The sequence below is a fragment of the Aythya marila genome (assembly GCF_965140915.1).
Source record: "Aythya marila genome assembly, chromosome: 3".
Lineage (NCBI taxonomy): Eukaryota > Metazoa > Chordata > Aves > Anseriformes > Anatidae > Aythya > Aythya marila.
The window spans coordinates 36,476,299-36,502,216 of record NC_139044.1 but is presented as its reverse complement, the minus strand read 5'-3'; the positions used below and the strand labels follow the sequence as shown (position 1 = coordinate 36,502,216).

At 35.8% G+C, this 25,918-nt stretch overlaps 1 protein-coding gene across 1 annotated transcript in view; it reads right to left on the bottom strand.

Annotated features, from left to right (window-relative positions):
• The window catches only part of BABAM2 (BRISC and BRCA1 A complex member 2), a 167,894-nt gene that overhangs the window by 97,706 nt on the left and 44,270 nt on the right, over positions 1–25,918 (bottom strand). The window contains exons 5-6 of the mRNA XM_082755569.1: positions 25,063–25,257; positions 21,110–21,184 (exon numbers count right to left, since the gene is read on the bottom strand). Of these exons, the coding sequence (XP_082611695.1) occupies positions 21,110–21,184; positions 25,063–25,257 (270 nt within the window). The remainder of the gene's footprint in view (positions 1–21,109; positions 21,185–25,062; positions 25,258–25,918) is intronic.

The following is a 25,918-nucleotide window of genomic DNA, read 5'->3' as shown; positions in this document are numbered from 1 at the left end:
AATATATGTGCTTATGGTAAATGGTTGTCTGTCTGTTTTTAATAAATATCAAACATATCCTTTTTCACTAGGACTATTCAACATCTACAGAGTTGTATCTATTTTCCTACCCCCAATACTTTTATTTCATTCATTCTGAGAGAAGATCAACCCCCACTCCATTAATCAAGGATAGAGTGTTCCCAAATCAAGAAATACACTCTGCAGGTATTTTCCTATCTATGAAATTGGCTTCCAAGATGCTTTACATTAAAACTTTAATCTTCACAAGATTACTATAATTATTAGTTGCACTATAATAACTGGTTTTGTGGTGACCACATGTTTGATGGTCTATTGTTAAAAGAGGAGCAGTCCCTTTTAGAAGTCTTTACTATCTGGAAGGCAGATGTACAAAGATACCTGGGGAAAGTCCAGAGACAAAACTAAACATCCTTTTTTTTTTTTTTCTTTCCCTTATGTTTATTTGCTTTGGATTGTAATTAACTAATTTCTGTAGATCTCACAACAAGTTATCCTAGAACAAAAGGAGCTACCTGAAGACCGTTCTATACCATAGCCAGTTTCACTCTGGAACACACTAATATACCTGTGGTATTGTACCACCCAAATCCTAACTGTTTTGCACACACAAAGGGTTTCTCTGGGATAACAATATTTATGAAGAACTGCTTTAGGTTGTTTAGTAGAGTAGAAGATTTGGTGCTAGGATGACAGTAGTAATGAATTTAAACAGTTCAATGCAGTTATGAATTGTTGTGAATTTTAGATCTTTTAAAGATAAATCTACAAGTTGGAGGACTAAAAATGAAAGGAGGATAGATTTGAGAACATTCTGCCAAGAAGGTCTAGGACATGGAAATGAATCAACAAGGAACTGAAAGAAAAATACGAGGGGGATTCTCATTCTTGGCAGAAAGGAAGAATTTTAAAAACTGTTCCAAAGATATATAAGTAAAGTCATGAAAATTACTTCAAGAAACCACTTAACCACATACTCAAGTCTTACGGACAGCACCAGGACCAACAAGCTTCAGTACAAGGTATGGTTTTAAATCAGGACTCAGTGTTTAAAGCCTTGCCTAAATAGTGCATTTTTACTTAAAACTTTAGATATGCTGCAGCAGTCCACTAGATAGCAGAAGGATGTGTACCTTGATTCCCTGAACTCTTAGCCAGGTGACAGTGTTTCACAAAGCATCTCGTTAGTTAGACAAAAGAAACATTTCACTAACAATGTAAGAAATACACATTGCTTAGTAGCTAATACTTTCTGATATACTCCTAATGAATATACGCAATGTCAGTGCGTACATACATGTATTTGATGCACTCGAGCAAGTCCTCCCTGTTAACACCTACTGTGACAACATGCACCTTGGGTTGTTTCCCTAACATCAGACTGGATGGAGCCATACCCATGACCTATTACCACAAGTTTGTAGCAGTCAAGATTCAGTTTTAGAAAAAAAATAGGATGCATACTGTTGAATATATTGTGAATTACACATACAGCCACTATACCTCTAAGATTTTAATTATTATACATAAAAGATCCAGTCTAGATGATTTTTAACCACCAACAACTGATGGAAGATGAACAGACCTGTCCTATTTCTGATCATAACACCTCTTTGTCAAGGTTTACATCTTCTGTGGAAGGCTGGACAATAGCACAGTGTCACATGAAGAGAAACCCTCCTTAAAAAGCCTTTGCAAAAAGCCCTAGGACAGAGCAATCTTTTGGTGGGTGAACATTATTTTATTAAGTTGAACTTCAAATCAGTGTATCTGCTGATGAAATCCAAAGATGAAGATTCTCTCTAGTAAAATAGCCTCAAAGACTTTCTTTTTGTAAACCACAAACTGCCTAGATTTTTCAGCATTGCTTAATTCCATTATGATGTGTTCAACGTATACACCCAAGGACTTCAGTTTTTTTGTTCTCTTTTTTCAGACTTGCAGACAATTTGGTCTGCAGCAGCAGAACAAAAAGTCTGTTTTCCTTCTTGTGTGTTTTTTGTTCTCTAACCAAGCTATAAAGTAATCCCACTTCTTTCTAATGCTCTCAATGACACACTTTCATTGGGCGAGCGAATTACTGACTTTCACTTTTTCTTGACTGTGCTGAAGATGCATGCAACTGGCAAAAGCAGCTATGCAACCAAACCAAGTACGTGAAACAACTGGTTTTTGTTTGCTGTTAAGTGGAGGTGCTATTTTTCGTATCTCTTTCCGTAAAAGCTTGATTATTTAACACTGTATGTCTTCCAGAATTGGTTAGCCAATGGATTAAAACTTATTGGAGAAAAGGGGAGATCATAACAGACACTCAATAAAATCACTTATGTCTCATTTCCTTTGGAAACTGAGCTAAAATTACAGCTAAATAAACAAATTAAGTTATCTGAAATTCTGAAACACTGAAGGTAAACTTTTGATGTAATAATTTATGAAGAGTTCCTTTGCAGAAACGCATACAGAGTATCTATTAGTAGTCCTCTACTACTTCTAGAAGCTGCTGCCTCCAATTGAAAAGCCATTCCTGAGGAGGAAAGATGAAAATCTGCATGTCGTTGCACAGGCAGATAGATGGCTGAGATGACTATGAGGGGTACACGCAGCAAGTCCACGGTAAGTTGTTCTTGAGGTTCAGTAAGCTTAGAAAGTGGAGATTTAAGACAGATGGTGAAATGAGTGTTGTTTGTATAGCTCCACAGAAAAAGTCATTCGTTCAGTTTCCGAGATACAGCGAAAACAGTTTAAGACAAAATGTTGCCTTGATTTACAGAAAGGTTAAAAACAGAACAGGAGGTAAGTCTGAACTGTAAGGGCTCAAAGTCTGTAAACACTGCAGTCATCATGCAGGGAGGATGGGAATAAAATTCAGATAATATCATTCCTTGATTTTTAATTGCCTTTGAAAACACAAAAACGGGAGCAATTAGGGGAAGGAGAAACAGAAGAAAGATAAGAGTGGGCATAGACATTGCTAATTTTCATGAGGCTATAATATTTGTTCAATCATTTTTAATTTTTTGAACAAAGCAAGTTAGGTCTTCTCTTACTGCTTGCTGAAGAAAACTATGATGCTGCTATTGAAAATCATCCTTCATGGCTTAGTTATGTTGGTGAACACCTACCCCCTTAGAATGTACACTACCAGGCTGCAGCAAAATGTTCTGCTTTAAATAATTTTCAGAGAAAAAAATATGTTTGGTTCAAATAAAAAATATTTCAGTGCAGCGTCTGCTAACATGAATAACACAATCTTTTCTTCAATTCTGAGAAACTGTTCACTTTCACAATGTTGCTGTGAAAAGACTTTTCTATAAATGTTCATACATCGTCACCTGCTAATTTCATCATAGAAAACACACTGGTGGACTAATTGGTTGGAACATAGAAATATGTTTCCTTTGAAGATTACTGATAATGTATCAGATTAGATTTTGAGACAGACTGATAAAAAGCAATATATTCTTGAGACTTCATGCTACAGAAATTTATTTCTAATATGCATTACCAGGACAATGAATGGGACCACAACTTACATTTGTGATTTGGGAGATAACTGACATAATGCACTGACTACTAAGAGAGGCTCTTACAAAGATTTTTGGCACATTCTGTGATGCTCATGATCAATTTTTTCAGATAAAGAAAGGTTTACTCTTTGAGAAATACACACCTTACCAGTCACCTGAACACTGTTCTTTACTCTTACATAGTGATAATTACTGTATTACTATATACACTGTAAAATAATCCCACACAGTAATAATTTTACGTAGTAATAATGCAAAGTCTAATAGGAGATCCTTTTTCTTAGCTGTAATTCTTTAGGGAACTTAAGCAATAAAATGAAAAACCTGGGCTTCATAGACATGCTGACACAAACCTAGCTCCAGTAAGTAGAGCAACCTCATGCAATATGGGTACCTGGTGTCTGTTCACAAGGCTGGACTCAAATGTCTTTTTAGAAGCCTATGGCAGCTCCTCATTGTACCTTTACATTAATTCCCAGTTAATGAAGTTGGATTTAGCTAAACAGACCTAGGATGTTAGAATCCTCACCTGCAGAACTGAGACGGAATATTACTCTGACAAAGAAGTTCAGTAATACTTCCCAACCTTGACAAAATCCCTTGCTATTGACTATTGACAATAAAATGCAGTTCTTCAATTTCATGTGTTATCAATGATGCCACTTCATACATTTTGAAGCACAGCAAAAACTTCTGTCCATCTATATATATGTACGGATTTTATATCAAGCCCTAACATTTAAAACAAACAAACAAAAAACATCAAACAAACAAAAACCCAGAATGTTAGGTATTTTTCATATTTCAGCACCTGCAAACCTAATGATGATGTGGTCAAAGGTTTCGAGTTCTGTGCTGAAAAACTTTGGTGAATGCAGAAGAAATCACAACGTTTTGCAGCCTTGCCAGAGTTGATGCTGAAGCTGTCAGAAATCTACACGATGGTAACTGGCAGTTCACACAGACAATATCATTGCTCATGTACTGGATAGCTGGCATCATAACATTTCTTCAAAACTTCTTTTGAGGAGTGCTGGATTATACACAGGGCAGCTAGAGGAAGACAAAAAACTGGGGCCATTCCTACATTCAGGTTTGATTCGATCAACCTGACACCACAGCAGCTTACGCTGCCATTTCCATCTCAAGGCCTGAGTGCTTACTTGCCAACAAGGCCAAGAAAAGAAAGACAAATCTGACCACTGAAAGTCTACTTAATTTTAGTGTTGTGTGAATTTGATGCATGCCATTGCTCATGTGGAATGATGGTATAATTTCCCCTATCTTCTGCTTCATTTTGACATATCAGACTGACATTAAATGTTGTGGGTTTTTTTTTTTTGTTTTGTTTTGTTTTTTTAAGTAAAGCAGCATAAAAGCATTTGCAGAGTCCTTATCATGCAAAATGCTTATAAGTTTAAATTCACACATACACAATTTAACGGTAGCAATTCAAACGATGCTTAAAATGGGTTAAAACAGTATTTTAAAGGTATCCCTATGCTAAAAACAAACGTAATGCTTGAAACAATTCTTTTGAGTCTTTTTAGTTTGGCTGAAATGATTAAAACTGCTCAATTTCTCCCTCCCTCCAACACTGCGGCATCAAAGAATGTTACTTAAAGATTTAAAAACATCTACTGAATGACAGCTCTTTAAATTGTGGAAAGTTCAACCATGATAAACAAATACTCAAATGGACAAAGACTAGCGCACAGAACAGCCTGTACTCACCTATTAATAAGTAATGTACTAAATTTAGGTCGACAGCCACAACAAAAATTAGCAGATAAAGCAATAATTGTATCTGATACTCCATGGGTTCAAGGTCACAACGACCAACATCTATTTCTGTTCTGTCACTCGAGCAAAATTTCATTAATCAGTATTCCTACTTCAAAAAGTGGATATTAATGTATCTCATCAGTGACAGCAGTGTTATCGTGCTTAAGTCAGTATTTTTCAGCTGTTTGATCCCAAGTGCAAAGTTCTGAATCGCTGCCGAAAAGCGAAAGCACATTAATACTATTCCCTTGAACTACCAGCAACCGGTTCCCAAAAACACTCCCCCCAGACAAAATTACAAGTTGCAGAGGCATTCCCAGTATGAGCCAGCTTTCGCTGATATTTCAGCCTGATACTTTTACAGGAGTAATATAACCCTGAAAATAGGATTCATAATATTGATGCAGCAATATTGAGACAAACTGAAAACTATTAATGGTGAAAAAGACACCACTTCAAATGCTTTTACCTGTCTGAACCAGTTTTGCTGCTTTGACACACCCTCAATTTTTGTATATATTTATCCCTCTGAAACACAGAACAAGCATATAACACAAAGAAGCCTTTATATATAATGCCATATAATTACCCTTCGTATTTCAGATGGTTTGAAAATCTATGTTTATGAATATAGTTCTCTGATCATGTTCCTATTGACTTCAATGAGAGCAGAACACAGCTCTCAGAGAATAAAGAACTCAGTCATCTCTTGACTGGCCAAGCCTCCACAAACTGAGCCATTAGAACAGTTTTTCTAGAAAGGCATCTGAAATATTTGGTTTTAAAAAATTGCTTGCAACTGGTTTCATAACAGGAGTCATAATACTTCTTGCCTTGATCACTTTCCAGGACCAGAAACCTCTTCTTTTTTCTAACACAAACACAGGGAAATTAATCTACTAGCTAGTCCTTTCCCACAGCATGAAGTGTAATGAATATTTCTTTGCAAAACAAGAAGGAAAACCCACCAACCATAATGTAGACACTTGCCTGACACTCCAGACAAAATGTCATTTTAAAGCCAAAAATCAGATAACTTTTGAATCACAGATGAGCAGGGCCTCCCTCCTTATTTCCAAATTAAGGTGACCTGATTATCATTACTGAAAAAAAAAAATAATGCAAATGTCTGATTACGACTATTCTCTGTATTTGTGCAAGAAAAACTGTGGAGGTATACCCAATGAAGCCATATCATCATTCCAAAAAGTTACATGGCAATATACACGCCTTATTTTGTACTTATTTATAAGCACACTGCTTTGTAGACATTTTATTGCTCAAAATCTACATATTAGATCTCCTATTCAGACCATAGTAACTTTCTACAAAGCACATTTCTACAAATGGTAGTAAAATACAGCTGAAATAAGAAAGCTTTACTCTTGTAAAAACGACAAGCACTCTTCTGAATTCTTTCACTGCTCTTAAATTACAAGCACATATTACAAACACACTTACTGGAAAGTTGTCTAAATAAGCACGCAAATACCTCCAAATAACTGAAATGATTATACAACCAATAACATGTTCTGGGAAGAAATTTTAAAAATGCAATAAAGAAACAAAACATTACATTAATATGAAATTGTATGTCACACATTTTGCCAGTTTTTTGATTTTCTAGAAGCATGTACATGAAAATCAGAGATTATGTTATTTGTCCTGTGTACAGCATCCTGAACCTCCTTCTAATTCCCTGTGGAAATCAAAACAGAATATAAATTTTGTGCTTCTCATTGCTTCAGATTGAGCTGCAGTAGCTTCATCCCTTTGAGATATGGGAAGAGAAGACACTGACACTCACCCTGCAGTAGAGGCTTTAAAAATACTAATAGTCTTTGGGCTTCTGCAGAGGGTCTCACTAAGATCTAAGTCCTTATGGTTAATGACGCGTGATATATGTATACCATACCAACCAGCCATATCACCCATGGAAACAGAAGGGAGCAGACTTTCTTTCGTATTCACAATGCTTTTGATCCCTTAAGGATAAGCTTGAGAATTTTGTTAATGTTGATAAAATTAGAAAAGAAAGGCACTGTAAATGAAGTAAATGAAATTTAAAGACTGTAGAAGTGATTATACAGTTTTAAACTTTTTTTTTTTAAAACAATTTCATTATTTCTCAAAACAAAAATGTATTATTTTCCCACCCTAAATAACATCAATATCCAGGATTATTTTTTTAACCAACTTAAAATTTACAATTACCTCTGTCCACCACCATCGGTGGAAGCACCCTGAAAAACTCCTCTCTCCATCTGCAGATTCCAGGAAACACCCAGTGCAACGCTATGTACCTTTACTCTTTCCACTTTACAGATAAGCTGCTAACCACTTACAATTGATAGCAACCTCCAGGTATGGGGAAACAAAACAAAAAAATCATGGTGGTCACAGAAAGATTAACACAAACAGATAAAAACAAGTAACTGTCTAAAAATTAACTTTTTTTTTTTTTTTAAATCATGTTTCTGCAGTTGGCCAAACTTGAACTTTAAATATGTTCTTCACCTATGGCTAACATTCATCAGCAACAACATGTAGTTCACACTACCGCTTCCCCCTGCCAACAACATCTTTTTTCAGGCATGCTATTCCTTCATGTACTGTTTGGAGGGAAATAGTTCCCAGTAATAAAAATTCCTTCTGTATTTTTTTCCACTCCCTTCCAACTTATACAAAACAAGAAAGCATAACACACAGCCTTTTATGGTTAAAAAGATCCTGACCAAGGTTCTTAATGTTCTTGGACAAGTGATGCCCACATTACCACAACGTTTTCTTGACTTAACACAGTTTGAAGATGGGGACGAAGCCTTACATGCTCCAGGCTTAAGAGATTTGTTAGGAAGACAAGTCCTGACAGTCATGCTTAAGAGAATAAGGTCATTGATTAATCAGGGAAGGAGTCCATTAAAATCAAGGAATTAATATATTTGCAGATGGTTACTTAACAGGATGCTGCTGAGGTTTTGAAACATTCCTTTCTCAGTCAGCACTGATAAATGATTTGCTGTACATTTACAGAGCTTTGAGCATCTTAGAAGCTGGTTTGCAACTAACGGCCACATCAAAAGTGAACATTCCTTAAAAAAAAAAAAAAAAAAAAAAAACCTTAGAAATAATAAAATGAACATTTTCAGATAAATTATTCTCCATGTGATAGTTTTGTAATGATCTGAATGCATACATCCACAGGAGAAATACGTAAATATGCATAGACAATATTGTGAAAGTTTCAAACTAGTGTTTTTTAAAGTTTACATGCACTAAACCGCCACAAACTTAACCACAGTAAGAATCTCGCTGCATTTTTCAAAGACTTTAAAATTAGAATACGAACAGATAAAATTTGTTACCACTTTCTGTGATTCAGAAAGCACCCTAATGTATTTTGTGTAGCTGTAAATATTTTAATTGATAGTACCTTCCAAAATTACGCCTTAAAACGATAACACAGATTACTCATCTTTCTTTACAAATTCAGACTCTTGCTTTTTCTGTCCACCCAGTATCTTTTCCATACCAAAATGAGCTGTTAAGCTCTCTTCATGCGGAAAACACTTTGGATTCTCTTTGCTTATGTGAAGGGAGAGCCACTGCCATCGCAGTAACAGCAATGAACAACTCTGGAGGAAGGAGAGAAGGTACTTACTGCACCTTGACCTACCACAGCTGTTCTTGCTCCGATGGCCTGACTCGAGATGTGCTTTTAAGTGTGCCCTTGGATGGGCGTTCTTGAAGTGATTTAAACAAAGCTGATAGAAGAGGAGGTTGCACAAAGGGGTTTACAAACAAATTCAACCAATTTGCTCAGTGCTAATCAAGTAAATATTCTGCTTAGGCAATCATCCCACTCCAGCAACATTTTTGAGATGATGAAAAACTTTCCAATGTCAGCAAGATTTTTATTCCAATCTACGCATACTGGAACGTTTGTTGTTGTTGTTTGCCTTTTTAAAAAAAAAAAAATAAAAAATTAATTTGTTTTCAGATGCAGTGTGTGACTGCATTTTCAGATGCGCCTCCAATCACCTTCTCCACCACCTTTCCCCATCCCGTTTTCAAAGCTAAATAAAGTTGACAGAGGCTATAAGAAGATCAGCAGTCAGGTGGAGGACACAGACAAGTGCTTACCTGGACAAATACAGAGACAGCTAAGTGCAGCTTGCCGTGAATGTTGGCAACTGGGGGGCCAACCAGCTAAAACACTTATCTCACATGTCAGATGGCTACATGAGGAACAGGGGAAAACCAAAGGAGATGAGGGATTAAACCCGTATGAAATGGAGCTTCTCTATTTCTACTGCTCACAAACCAGGCCGTTTTACTTAAAACATACATCTGTGTTTGTCAGGAAACTGTACACATCACCCTGCTCTGTAAGTGTAGTCCTACTAAGCACACACTCACCTTTTTTCTTGCTGAACTATGAAGCAAAATTGTTATTTTAAAATCCTATTTATGCTTACCCTTCAAACCTATGAGACTGATTATATAAGGTTCTTCAAACCTACAAGGCTGCCGTTTTTCAGTCTTACATGCATCTTTTTTCTTACTAGGCTTCTAATGATTCTCAGTTCTTTTCTGTTGTATTAGCTTTGTAGTTTTATTCCTCTTTTTTATTCAGTAATGAAGGATTTTATTAATACATTGTTTAATACACAGTTACCTCAGTCAACATTTTTGTGTTGCTCATGTAACATTTTTCTAGGTAAGGGCTATTTAACTACTTTCAGAAGTTTTATAGATAAAGTAGCCAAGGAAAAATAACTCTGCAGACTGCAATACTGCCTTCCATGAGTCATATGATAATATATGCCTCCACATTGCTTTAACAGGTATAGTCTCCCAAATCTGATACTATCATTGCCTCAAGGCCTATAAACTGGGCTGCAGTTTGATCACACATCTTTTCAAGAAGGGACTGGCAACATGTGGTAAATAAGAAAAAGAATGTCTTAGGTTGCTGCCGTACGGTAAAACCAATGCTGCAAGAACACGATCCTGAAATGCCAGCCTTGTTTATTACATGTTCAGTTGCACAGCTTCTCATGGAACATTTGCTATTGCAACCAGAAGATTCCCTCTGGTAATTGTGCTCCGACATTTCTTTTGTTTTGGAGAGCCCATAAAGCATGCAGTTTTAGAGTCTCATGTTATTAGCACCATAGCTCTTTCAGCCTACCAAACAAGTTGCAAAAATCCTGGTCGTTCATTTTTCTTCCAAGTACACTGCCTGTTCTAAATGAGCCTTCTTTTATTACCCAGTATCCATCTACTTATTTCCCAGTCTTGAAATAACGTTTCAACAGTGGTTTCATATTTTAAATGCAAAAATAAAAATTTGCAAAAGCAGCTTAAGTTACCATTCTAGAAATGATCATTTAATGCAAGATAAACAGATATTCTGTTCATTAGCTCTTGTGAAGTTGAGGTTAATTACACAGAACGAGGTCTAAACATTACCACCTTTTCAACTGCATTTTACGTACACTGTCAAAATACATGATACGCATAAAAACAGAATGGACATACACAAAGCTATATTCTGCCTAGAAAGCAAGTGTTCTATTTGCAAGCAAAGATGAAGACTGTAAAAATCAAATTAAAAATTTATCTTAGTTACTTCTGGCTCAGAGAGGACTATCAGACAGCAAGTCAAATTTCACATACTGTCAATATTCGCTCTGTCATTTGTTTCTTTTTTTTTTTTTATCAGTAAAACATTTATTGTGTTTTTCTGGAATGCAGAACACTGCTGTGCTTTCTGAAGTTTGGAAGGAAGGTATTGTGGCAGTCCTAAGCATCATAAGAGACACGGAGCTTGATGAAATTGAATGCAACCTTAACAAGAGCCTGGTAAGATGTAATTGTTCAGTGTCACTCAGGCCAGTGGCACACAGGGAGCGAGCATCTCATCCCTTTTAGAAATTGAAACTGAATGCTTTTTATTGCTTAGACCAATAGCTAGAATGTTGAGCCCTAGTTTTTTAATGCCAAGACTTTTTGGTGTTGCTTCAATTATATAATTTGGTAGAAAGAGAAAACGCACTGTACAGTTTTGCAATGGAAAAGGTGAAAGAGTCAATATTATATCTTTTAAGTTATTGTCCAATGACAATAGGTGTCCATGATAACTAAAATCAACAAGAACTTAAGACTGTCAAGCTCCTGAAAGAACAGTAAAGAATTTTAAGGAGAGAGAAATAAAACAACTTATCAGTAGTAAAATGGCCTATGAGGAAAAACTTCAGACGACTCTCAAGTCATACAATTCTCCTTGCTGAGAGCATTAGTTTGTTTTCTTCAAGAAAAGTGTGCACAAATGCAAAGGACCTGAATCATTGCTCATTTGAATTGTGATGAATTGCTAGGTTTATGACAAGAGAGGGGAGAAGGACACCATTCCAGCTACGGCCTTGGACAAGGTCTCTATTCACAGCTCAGGATCCTGTGGTAAATTTGGGTACGTTTTGTTCCTCTGTGCTTCAAGTCCTGTCTAAAAAATAGAGTGTTTTTCCCCCCATATGTCACAATTACTGTTACAATACAGAAAATAGTCCTTTATATGTTCAGTTGCTATTTTATTCTAGCCTATGTAGATAAAGAGACAATACTTCTATGTGTGTGGCAAAATGGTAATCTGTGTAATTTGGCCTCCATTTGAAGAGCTCATCTAATCATTTTACAATATTAAGATGAAAATCAAGTAACATCTATTACTTTCAAAAAGTAATGAGTCTAAGTGAAATGAGATAGAATTAATGATTTTATCTAGGACACACTATAAATGCTAAACAATGAAAATAATAATTTGGAACAAGTGTGTTTATTCTTTGTTAACCAACACATTGTCCTTAGGGTTCTTGCAAATGAGGAGCTGATTATTTACATACCATCAGTCAGTCATCAGTTTTAGTCAAGACATCAGTCACATTCGTCTAACATTTTTTTCTAGACACAAAAAAGATGTTACAGTAAAACACAGAATATCTGCTATCTCCAAATCCATAAACAAGTTGAGATCTATAAAAAGGTACGTATTTCAGCAGTGTATTACCAAAGCTTACATGAGAAATCATTGAAAAGAAAGGTGAGCTGAAGGATTATGGTTAGTTTAACTTCATTCATTTTCCTTTAGCAGAAGTACTTCCTAACTATATTACGTGGGTATACTTAAATATTGTATGTGCACTCCATGCAGTGCGTTATGTAACTGAAAACCAACATTTAATTCATGTACATCTTTTTGCCTGAACTTTGATGTCATGGTAACTGTTAATACCTATGCAGTGCACCTAATTGCCTACAATAATGCCAAATTAATCCTCCTCCCCACTGCCCCATCTCTCCCATGGACAGGCTGCTTGCAATGATTACAGGTCCCAGCACATAAAAGACATACAAGTTCTAGCATGAAAACTTAAATTATTGAAACAAAGAAATAGAGTCAACAGGTCTGAGCTTTATTTATCTTTCTTTCACTGTCTCACTGAGAAGCTGCTGGACAAGGAAGTCTTTCCTTTAGCTTTCCCCATCAAAAGTCTCCTTCTAAACCAGAAAATATCAAAGTGTATCTTACATAAAGAAGCAACAACATTCTTAGACAGAAGTTACTGCAGAAATTGCAAAGCTTGATAGTGACATAAAGCACATTTTTCATTAGCAATTAGTGGAGAATATGCTGTACATTCTTCTGGTAACATGGAGAACAACATGATGGATTTTCTTTACCTTATGCTTCATGATATTATAATCAATTAAACGGAAATGTATGTGATGGATCATCCAACCTCAGAATGTTTACTGCTGAGAGTAAATGATTCAACAGTCAAGCTTTCATATTTTTGGCTTAATCCTTTAAACCTATGAAACCAAATAAAAGTGAGTAGTGTAATACAGTGTGCTACAGCTATTTTTCTAATACATATTAAACAACAACAAAAACGTAGACTGAGAGTCATCACAGTAGTTGGGTGTATTTTTTTGGAAAGAAGTTAACCAGTGCAAATTACGGAGGCCAAAACAAGAATGACTAAGCATCATATGAAATCATCATACATGCATATATTCATGTTAGCACTATTCTTTCTTAAGAAGACAGACATACTTTAGTAACTTGAGCCAGAAAAAAAATCACTATAGCAGTAAATAACATTTGTATGTAAAATTGACTTTAAAAACTCAAAACATGAGCTTCTGTAGGATGTAAGCTCTGATCTGAAGCTTAAGGAAGACACCTACTAGTAGAAAGAGGCTGTGGGCTCAGCACTGAAATAACATTAACACCCTACCATCGTGCTGTATGTACTTCTATATTTGCAAACGTGATTTGCCAGTTAATGTCTTCAAAAAACATTGCTATGCTCATATCCTATATTCTACAACTTCTTAAATATTTTTCCTTTAAAGAATCAGCAGCAACTGGGAACTGAAGAAAAAATTATTAATTCCAAATCCTCTATCCAGTTTCAGAACAGTGTATAGGGCTTGTTTTACATAGTATGGGTGGACCATGACAGATGAAACAAGCACCACCATTATGTAATAACCTGCAATTATTTTTATGGCTATTGAATTCCATTCTTCCTATGCAATACATATAATGCTAATGTCAAGCAATAGTATAAATTACAAGCCCTAACAAGGCAGTAAACCTGAACCAAGTCACGCAACATAACGTATCTACAAAATTTCCCACCATATGCAAAAAAGGCTTTTCAACTTCAGAAGCTTTTTTTGTAAACTTTGAAAAAAAAAAAAAAAAAAGCAAAAAACTGTTCCTACTCATCTCAAAATAGCAAATTAATAGTTTTATTACAGTAGGAAAAAAAAAACAGAAATGTATATGAACATCATAAGACTTAATGCAACAATAGATATTGTAGCCCTTGCCTTTACTACTGCATTATAAAAATAAAATGTTTAAATATAACTGTCATCAGAAATACAGTTGATTGGAGATTGTGATTCACATTAAGATCATAACCTATAAAAATCATCAGCTGTGCAGAATGAGCTGTTCCAGTTGACAGATCCTATTAGCAAAATCTGCCAATAAATTACAGAAAAAGATTTTTAAAAAATTGCTTTTGGCTTCCAACATATGGAGCTTAAGGTGCTCCTGACTCTAACACGTTTTATGTGGTTTTAGTAACTGCTTACTCCAAAACAAATCACATTGTTGTGAAAAACTTAGTAGTAATAAGATTTAGTGAGAACAAAGGGAACTGATCAGTTTATAAAAATCAAATATAACCTGTTCTGATTATAAAATATACTTTTATAGGGTTTTGCTTCCCTTGATTTGTGTGCAAAAGATATTAGAATAAATTCATTAAAGGATGACTAATTAAATTGTAGTTTCTGTAAATATTTTGGAGCTTCACTGAATTATAGCAGTAACATTTTACTTTTAACCTTCCAGTGCTAGAAATAGTCCAGAATCTGTAGATTTCGTGGCAAAGCCAAGAGGGCAGAATTATTCAGCAAAACTCTGCAAGGTTAGTAATTAGGCTGCAGTAATAAGAGTAGCAAAGAAGAATAATGCTTCTATACAGTGGAATAGGTAAGATCTTACAGTTTTACCTACAGTGAACACTGAAACTTCCCAATAAATATAAAAAGAAAAACTTTACAACTAACATATTTGATGTTTTTAAGCTACTATGAACTAACACACTTAAAAATATTTTATCGCCAAAAAGTCACTCTCTTTCTGGCAGTTTATGATGTTTTTGAGTCAGAAACACTCCAAGATATGGATAACTTCAAAAATATATTTGACTTCACATACTATTTAAGCTCCCCTGTTTGGAGTTTGCTTGCTTCTGGCAACAGGACGGTAACTCTGATGCTGGCCAGAATATGGAGGAAAAGCACTTCGTTGATGGTATTCCATTAAGCATGTTTTGATGAAAAAAATGGACAGCAAAACTGCAGATTTTGGGGTGCAGGCTACAATGAAGGATTCTTAGAGACAAGTATCAACGATATCTCTTCTTGATAGATGTCTTCCACACACGGGTTACATTTATTTTCATGGCCTCAAGATTGTACGATTTACTGGCTTCAGCTACTACAAACTGTTCTGTTTCAAATGCTGCCAGTACTAACTTGCACAGACCTATTTCTAATCTAAAATCTCAATGGCTCATTATAATTGCATGCTATAAAGTTTGCCTTTAAACTATTAACAGAAGAAATCCAAACAATCTTTGACGTTTCAATATTCTGTAAGTAATTTAATGCTGGTACAATAAGTAATTTACTGAATATCATACTGACATCTACTTGTATAATTTAAAGTATTTGTTCAGAGTGCTTACATATGTCCTAAGACTAGGAATGCAATTCAGGAAGTTAACTTCATGCCTCTGTCACAAAGTCTTTAGTAGTAAAAGATTAATAGTAATCTAGGTACTAGCTTAAAAGATCCCCATGGAACGCATGGTCAAAGTATTGTGAACTGTAGCTATGTACTACTTCAGAATTACCTACGAGTCTTATCAACTGTCAGTTCCTTATTTGTAAAAGAGGTAAAATGACAGCTGACACCACAGGCACGACAAGTTTCAAAAGACATACAGGTCCATCACTCTATCCAATACAAAAGACATACGCACTGTATGGGAAGATATATTAATGGTTATTTACTGCATAACATTCAATGCTATTTTGAGAATCAGCTGCTCAGCACAGTATAAAAACAGGGTAGCGTAAAACGGTGAGGTCAAGTTCTGGTCTCTAATTTCTTCTTGCCATTGACTCTGTGACTTTAGGACGCTAAACATTAAGTTTTAATAAGCCAGCTAGCAACAAAATTAAGTTTAGAAGCAGGAGGAAGTTTTCAGTACAGGCTAATATACTTTTTCAGAATATTTAGTTAAAAACTTTGAGTTAATTAGCAGAGGTATTTTTTAAAAAAAAAACAAATGTATTTGTATTTTGGTATTTGCAGCAATTTAACACAAACCTTGAAGGATGTCAATTGAATCAAAACTGCTAACTTGCAACAGTAAAAAAACTGGCCTGAAAGTCTCCTCTGACCCTTCTGTTTGTCGTTTGCTACAGTTGATTTCTCAAACATACACAAGTAATATGGTCTTTTCACTGTACCTGGAATTTGGTCTACTTCGTAAACAGAAGTTGTCCTGAAGTCTTTAACAGACTTCCAAATGATGAAATCACAATAAGGAAAAACACAAATATGTGCTCTTATCTTTCAATTTGAACTTCAGGATAAACCTTTTCCATTGACAGTCTTAACAAACAACTGTTTTGCCCCTGGCAATGTGTCTAGACAATGTTTATTATTTGTTTCAGTTCTGAAAGATATGCGTCGAACACAATGGTCATCACAAAAATCTCTTTAGAAAAAAAGTCTAAGATTAAAAAAAAGCCTTCTAAAAAAACCTGTCTGCTTTGTGTATTTCCTTTACACTCAAAAAGCACAATTGGTCCAGAAATTAACTATTCACCAGGGCACAAGAAGCAGGTATGTAAAGACAGGACATCAATACATTAAAAGTTTCATATAGGAAGGAGGTGGCAATCAGGCTACTTACTATTTAACCAAAACCTAAAAAAAAGTGAATAAAAAGTATCTACGTGTCTTGTTTTCAACAGTGTAACTGGCAACATGCTCTACAGTCCATTCACTCTGTGCAGTTATGCTACAGGCACATAATCCAGCACAATTTGCTAATTACTCAGATGGAGATGTTTAATGAGTTATCGTTGATAACTCATGATAACACAAGTCCCTCTGATTAAAACTACAAAGAATAAAAATAAAGTTGGATGAGGTATTTTAGATGCTAAGGCTATTACCTTCATTATTACTCTGGCATATGTGTTACCTGTAAAGAGACAGATGTGAAGTACCAACTGACTTTCAGAAATTGTATATACAGTAAAGACTTCCATTTATCAGTGTTGTCTCAAAATGAAAAATTGTGCAGTGAACAGAAAGGAACTTAAGCCAAAATGAATGTGCTGATTAAAAATCCAACTAAAAAAAAAAAAAACGAAAGGGAAAGTATACTAGTAAACAGATACAGATGCAAATATTTTCCTGAACCAAAGCCAGGTTCTTCTCAAGTATGAGAACCTTAAGGAAAGATTAACTGGTAATGAACCTTGCAATAGTCGGAGCCACCAACTTGATTCTGCAGTTGTTAAATGCTTAAAGGTTTCACTTATGTCAAACAGGTTTGCATAAGAGAAGTAAAAGTTGAAACAAAAGGTCCACATTCAACTCAAAACCTTTTATGAAAGCGTAATTTTTAAACTGAAAAAGATACAAAAGGGTGTCTTTTCCTAGATGTACATTTTCACTGTAAACCAACATTTCTTTCTCATCAGTTGTTCAGCATGAAAAATAAAGCATGATACGTTTTCTTTCAAATATGAAGGAGTGCACCACAGAAACTTATGAAAAGATTGATCTGCTGCAGTCATCATTACAACCAGCATTTTGCTTCCTAATAAATTAAATCTGAAGAACACTGAGCAGAATTTAAGAATTCAAAGCTAGAGGCTGTGCACTCTGCACTGCTCTTTTAATCATTTTTGTACTTTTTCATATACTCAGCTACTTTCCTTAAAACATATGCACACTTGAAGCGAATTTTAAATTTAATGCAGCAAATGCCTTTAAATAACCTGGTAAATCAGCTTTTCCAGTACGTAACAGCCCAACTTGTGTTACGCCTTCAGTTTTTATTCATCATAAGGAAAATATTCTCAACAACATCAGTACAAAGTTGACAGAGCAAGATCTAACAAATGAGTGTATTATCAGGTTCAAAGATTCTGTAACACTACTGAACATTCTCACAGCTTACAATCTCTAACTCGAATATTATCTTATTATACAAAGCCTTACAGTTATATTCTAATGTGACTACCTAATGAAATAAATAAAAAATTCAGATGAATATTACAAACCATTGGGGTGCTATGAATGATCAATGAGGCAAGAATGATGGTCTTTAAGTATTTCACCAGATTTTAATCCAGGGAGTATTAATTAAACATTAAAAAAAAATCCCATGACAGGGGAAGTATAACACAGGTCTGAACTTTGTAAATCATTACAGAGAAGCTACTGCACATTATGAGACTGGCTACAGACTGGAACATAATTCAAGCACAGCATTCAGTTCTGCACTCCTAACATTAATACAGTAACAGCCTTCAGTTACTGACTGCTCTTCCACCTTTCAGGATAATATATTGACAATTACTTCCTCCACATTAATGGATGCTCCATCATGTGCCATAATTCAACAAGCAGCATTGAAGCCAACATAACTGGCAAATTATGATTGCAAAGAAATTCCTATTTTATTACAAAAATCAGATCTAGTTATGTCAAAAGTATCATCCAAAAAATACATGCAGATAGCTTAAAAAACATTTTTTTAAATGCCTTTGTAAATTTGGAATAGTTGGAGCATAATTATCTCAACAACAATCTCTATCTGCATTTATATTGTTGCCACATGAGATGACATTGATACAGCTAATAATGTCAGAATACAAGGAGCTAAAGGCAACAGGGGCAAAAGATCCATGCCTGCTACAGTGTACTCTGTCACAGTCCATGCTGGAGCCTGAGTCAAACCATTCTTTGTTGTCAACAAACACTGCTGGAATAAAACTGTATTTCTTCTCCTGTGGCTGTTCATCCAGACTAAACATCAGCCTCCTACCACAGACAGTTAACCTGTTAGTTTGCATATCAGAAGTCTGTGTAAGAAATCTAGGGATTTCGCCAGTACACTGTCCACCAAAAAGGACCTGCCATTTAAAAAATCCAGGATATTACATACAAAAAAAACCCCAAACATTAATTTTAAAACTGTAACACTAAGACACTGAGATTTTAGAAATGTTAAAATAAAGGCAGACTGGGAAACTTTGATTCTGCGTCCTTCTGTGCATGCCTCCTCACATCAAACAATCTACATACGCATGCAAATAAACACATTCTCCTTCAGACTAGTGAATCATTCAGCACTCAGGGTGAATAATGCTCTAGGAAGCAGTGGTGGAGCGCTGCTATCTACCCACAGGATATCATCCTTGCTTAGAGCAGGTGGAAGATGGTTAGTGAACATGATAGGGGATTATAGTAAGAAACAGTGTACTGACATGCATTAAAATGTTACTGTAAGAAACACAAGTAGCAACTGTTTCTATCACAGGATTTCTACATGATGACAGTTACTTACATAAATCATACACCACCTTTCCATCCCAAGTCTTGTAATTTTCTTAGAGGCTGAACAAAGGTGACAGACAGCCCTATGACTGAAGCTATGGAATATACTGGCTATGCACATCCTAAAATTCTTCACCAATTTAAAAACTGTTCCTGGAAAATACAGCACCCTGGACCTCAGGAAGGAACGTGATGATAAGGAACAGGCATAGTTCATGATAGCCCTACACAGCCTCCTTTTTTCCACAGTGTCTTTCAGAAACCTATCCCAAAAACGCTGCAGTCCAGGTGAACTGTTGCTGCATCCTCCTCCTAAGTGCCACCATTCCTGAAAAGCCCACGGCCAACCCTCTTACCTCTGACTTTGCCCCATCAAGTGAGTAGAGAAGTCCCTGATGAAAGACAGATGCTGCAACAGACTGAAAATATCTGGAGGCTTTTGAGAAAGGCAGGAACAGGTCATTACTCACACAGTGAGCAGTCTATAGAAGTTAGATCACAGGATCCTGAGCTCAGATTGCAATCAAAAATTTCAGTTATAGAATAGTTGTGCCTGCCTTTATTTTCATGGTTCTTAGCTTGAGACTCTATTTGGAGAAACACTCAGGATTCACACTTGCAGTTGTGACCTAACAGTTGAAGACTTGTAACAAAAAGATGAGGAAGAGGTCATTGGATCTACACTGACATTTTCATCTCAACACATTACTTGCTAAACATTAAGTAGCTGCTCTCCTTAACAAATATTTAAAAGTAAAAAGCTGAGTAAGCAGTCAGACGTAGTTGAAAGGGAAGATGGGTGTTGGTAGCATCAGCTGACTCAAATCTTGTCTGCAGTAAGAGTTCTGGCACTTTAATCTGACGTTAATGTTAGACACATCTTTCACTGTGTACTCTCAATATAGTAACATTGGCCTTGCGATGGGCTTCCACAGTAACTGACTGAAAGAGTGACTGCCCACCTGCTGTGAAAACAACTCATTTCAAATTATTCCATGTTGGTAGTTTCTCAGTTTTTTCATTCCCAGCAAAGACAGAAATACTTTTTTCCAACTTATGCCAATACTCTACTCTCCTACATCCTTGTGAAAATGATGTAAAGTGTCTGGTCAACGTAGTGTTTATTTTAAAAATAATGAAGTGAAGTTATCATCAAAACCTTTAGTTTTTGTCAGGAGCATTTGCTTTCATTCCCTGTTAAGAACTGGTACATTTAGTTTACTTTTCTGCATACGCTGTCAAGACTACTGGTGCAATTTGGCTGTTGAAAAAAGCCGCAGAACACAGGTATTCCATGCAATCTTCTACAAGGCCCTTTAGCATGACAAGTGTATGTTTACTATCCAGTAAAGTGGCATTAAAACAACAGTATGTCCAATACCACATTTCCAAATCAGCATCTAATCTAATCAGGTTTAGACATGGTGCACCGGCAAACTCTTGGAGAAGAGGGCAGGAAAGTAAAAATAGTTACTAAGAACATTTCAATAATTCATTCTCTCCCAACAGACACTGTCAACTTAGACATTCATTTTACCTTGAGAAGGTATGTAGGAATATTGCTGAAATCTACAGGCAACTTCAAGAGGAAGCGAGCTGAGAATTCACCGGTCTGTGGAAAAAGCATAAAGCTAATGAGAGCTAGTGTCTAAAACAGAATCATAAATTGAATGCACTAAGGATGAAATATTAACCAAAAAATGTGTAAGAGCTCATACCAAACAGAAGGGCTGAATTAAAAGAACATTTCTCAATGGAATTACTGAAGATGAAAAGAAATAATTTACAGATTCCACAGGTATTATATGATGAAACATTTTAAAACCATAAAACATCACTGCCATGAAGCCTACAGCAACAAGTAGCTAGAGTGCAACAATGTGAATGACAAAAATTAGACTACACTTTGTTAGGCCCTAAGTACAGTTCTATCTTGTCTGTATTCATTTGTGGACAAAGGATCGGTGAGACCTACAAACGATCTGAAAGCAAAGTTAAAAACTTGACAAAGTTGTACGAGCAGTCAAAATACATGCATTTTCCCAAACACTGCAGGTATACATAACAGAATAAACTTTGAGTTGGGTAAGGTAAAAATGTATCAAAGCGTCTGTATTTTTTTTTTTTCAGAAGACACAAAGAACTGAGCTAGAATGCTCTCTGCGATTTCTTTTCAGAAATATGCAATTCTTAACACTGAGAAAACAGTTTATTGAAAATTTGCCAAGCGTCCCCTACACTCTGCTGAATTTTACGCATAAAGTGTATGCAAAGGAAATGGAAAGGATTTCCTTTCTGTTTCATACACTTCCTTAAAGCCAGACTTTGTCCACCTGGTTATGAAGCAATGAAGTTGGCTCTTTTTGAAAAACAAATGCTTGTCTGATTTCCTCCGTATTAATTTTTTGTCATCCCTATTTTATAATTCAATAAAATAGCCATAAAGCAGCTATTTTTGTCACACTGAATTGGCAGCACGAAAAGCATTAAACACGACTTTTTTTTTGCAATTGAACATAAAATCTTGAGACAAGTTCGCTTTTTCACTTTAATACTGCCCTATTTTGGCATATACATGCCACTTAGTTACATAGTTATTTGTTGGTGAATTTCATCTTAGTATTTTAAATGCTTTGCATTGCCAGAGAAATCAACAAGAAAAATCTTGTTACAAGAAATATGCGGTTAACAGATTTAAACATGCGTACATACATAATATATAATGCAATTCTCATTAGAAGTGTAAATGTAAATACTGCAGTAGATTTATACAGGATCATCTTTATTGTATATATAGCTATACCTTTGTTGCAGGCAAAAACCTGCAACGTATTTGAAATAATGGAAGTATCCTTTCCAAAAAAGGCAGCAGCAACCTGAAGAAGCAATCACTGACTTTTTGTGTATGCGACACAGACTGCTTTGATGACAGCTAGGGCACTTGCTTTTTAATCAGATTTAAACAGATATTACAGATAATGCTTCTTGTCTGGGCTTAACTTTCAAAGAAAAGATGTCATCCATCACTGGCCACAAAATCCAGAAAATGATTTCTAGTAAAATAGCAGCTCAAATGGTCTGTTTATGGCCATTGGACATATAAATGGCCTCTGATCAAAATATCAACTGCTCTGAGATGTGGAAGAAGGTAAGAACTTGCAGGCTAGATTTTTTATATCATTCAATTAAGATTATTTTGTAATGTACTACTGCCAAAGAGGTCCAGGACCCACAGAGTGCAGTCCCTGCCCACGTTGCTCAACTATCCAAATCCAGCCAGCAGCTGACCTGACATTTCAGGTAGAATCAGATGTAACTTCTGGCCACAGAACTGAGAGATCAGATTCAGGTAGTTAATGGGCATCTGTATCAGTGGGTACTCTGCCAACATGGAGCTACTATACTAAATAACAGTTTTTCTCTTTGTCATAATTCTTGGAGATACTGGTATAAAGGTACCCAAGCAGATCTGTTCCATTTTGGGACACAGCACTGAACTCAGGCCTTTTCTTCAATGTCTTTTATTTATGTATTAACTCATGTACTTAAGATATGTTTTCATAACACTGTGCAAAGTTCATTCACAAGTGATTATTTCACAAGTCTGCTGAGCCACTACCTATTCTTTAGAGACAACAGCAACATGAGGTTCAATGAGTTCCAGAAAGAGGAGGTAACATGCAGTTCCTCTTGATTTTCAGAGAAACGCTGTTATTGCACTGATTGTCAAGACTTAACAAGAGAAGACAGTTGTAAAGGATAGAAAGGAGAAGCACAGGTTAATGTCATAGTTTCGTGTTTTAGATACTCATAAACAAGCCTCTGTCATGTAAGTACCGTGTTCACAGAATCTCCAGATTAGACCCCAGGAGGTCATCTTAATAGAGAATATACTTTGGAAACAAAGCAGACTCTACAGAAACCTCACATAGCTCTGCAATGATTACCAGGAGTTGCCTCAAAATGTCTTTAAGATTTGATTGAAGTATTTTTTGTTAAGATAACATTTCAAACACCAAAAAAAAAAAAATCTTTACTCATTCAACAAGGACTTACAAAGAAATCCAAAGGCTTCAGTAGATATGACTTTTCCATAAAAAAAAAAAAAGGAGAAAAAAAGTAGTTTTCTACAGTCCCAAGTACAATTTTGGCAGCTGCCAAAAGTTAGATAAAATCTGAGTATGGTACAGAAAGCCTTCTTCACTTCAGTAAAGCAGTTTGTTATTTACAGATGTGGCGAGTTGTTATTCTCTATAGCTGTTATCACAAACATTTAAGAACAAATATACTGATTTATAAATAAAGATATGAAATTCTCTCAAACAAAATTTTACTTGGCTTAAAATAAAAAGAAGCTTAGATGGCTTATCTTGAGACAAAAGAAAAAAATATAAGCACTGTCAGTTGTAAATATCTTCATGCCACCTGTAACTTAAAGGCAATAAAAGTGACAAAGCTTAATTGTATGCCCTGAAAAAAGGCTTTGAGAATTCCAATTTCAGATGACATCTATTTCAGAAGATATTATTTCTGAAGGCTAGTATACGTTGAGACTACACTGTTGCTGTGAGAAAGAGGAGTACATGTTCAGCATAAACACAATTATGTATTTCCTGATATACCTTACTCCAAAAACTCCATGATAAATACATTACCAGTGGGAAAAACTGATTTTTACAAAGCTTGCTCCATGCCAGAGAGATCAGTTTAAAAAATAAAATAAAATCACACACTAACCAATATGCTTACACTGCCAATAGCCTCAGTTTAGAAGGCTGAGATGCTATACATGGAATATTTCTACGTAGCATGGCACATCGCCCAGGCAAAGGATGCAGTTTCAGGAAGCAGATAAGCCCGTTTAATGTCTGATTGTCATGTGAAGACATGGCACTACAAAGTCACTGCTCTTGCCCGTATTACCTCCTCCCGTCGTTCTGCAGGAAATCAGTTTTTTTTTTTTCCCATCTCTTTAGGTTCCTGGAACAACGTATCTCAGCTTAGACAAGTCCCAGAGAAATACAGACAACTGCAGCTACCTATTAAATCAGCTCAACCTTAACATGGAACCAGGCTCTAATATGTCCTACCTCTAAGCAGGGTGTCCTACCCATGCAGCTACTCTGCCTCTCAAATCTTCACAGAGGTAAACCTTCCATGTAGCATTGTATCGTACCCTGTAAATGCTGCACAGGCTTTTCAGGAATTTATCATTTTTTCTATAAATCAGATGAACTAAGAGATCACGTTGAAAAGCCAGTTGCTCACCTGAAAACCTGGTTCAAGCAAGGTAGGGGAATGACAGCAATGGACAAAACAGAGAGCACTGAGAGTAAGCTGGAGTCAAACAAGATTTATTCACCAGAAACATATAGCAAGGAGATGCACACAAACTTGGTTTTCCAAGGCTGTTATTTATTAAAATAAATAAGGCTGTTATTTATTAAAACAAGAAGATCACTAAAAGCATTTTAGTAGCAACATTCTTACCCAGTTATTCTTTTTGCCAGCATAGATTTCCATGTTTTCTCCATACTGGGGCTCTTCCAGTAAAGTCTGATATTCAAACATGAGACGCGAGCTCTCACGCAATCGGCTGCACTGAAATTGGTGATACTGCTGCACGAGCTCTTTCACAACAAGCAGGAGGCATTCAGGATTTGAAGGATTCCAAGAAGCTAAATTCTGTTGAATTATAAAAGAAAAGAGACTGTATTCATTTCCAGCAATAACAAGATCAATACTCTCCCTTCCATATTGATACCAGAGGCGAGTATGCATGTGGAAGCTTGGTGACGAAGCTAAAACAGTATTAAATGCAAAGGTTATAACATGCTTTGGAAGGAAAACAGGTCAAGCAGCAAATGCAAGCCCTAACGTGAAATGAGAATCTATATAGGGACCTACCATAGAACAGGTAACTGGGTTAGTACCAGGCATAAGTTGCCTCAAATCTCTATTCCATTCTTTCCTGAAATTACTGTTGCATCTGAGGACTTGAAAAGTCTGAATTCAAAGAACTAAAACTGATATGAAATATAAATGTATCAGAAGTGCAACCCTATGCAGTATCTGACTCCAAAAGTGGTCAGCCAATTGAATATGCCAAATTGATGCCAACTAGGGAAACTAATTATTCAAATAGTTGATACAGTATTTTTACAGTGACACAGCAAAGGAACTCAACCTTGTGTTTACTTCACCTTGACTGTGTCTTTACTGCCTTGTTTCATTCCCTTAATACAAACACTGTCCATACAGAAGTCTCTTCCATCTGCCTGGCAGAAGTTTTTCTTGCCAGTTGAACAAATATCAAGAAACACAGGTAACAGAAAAAAAATGTGTT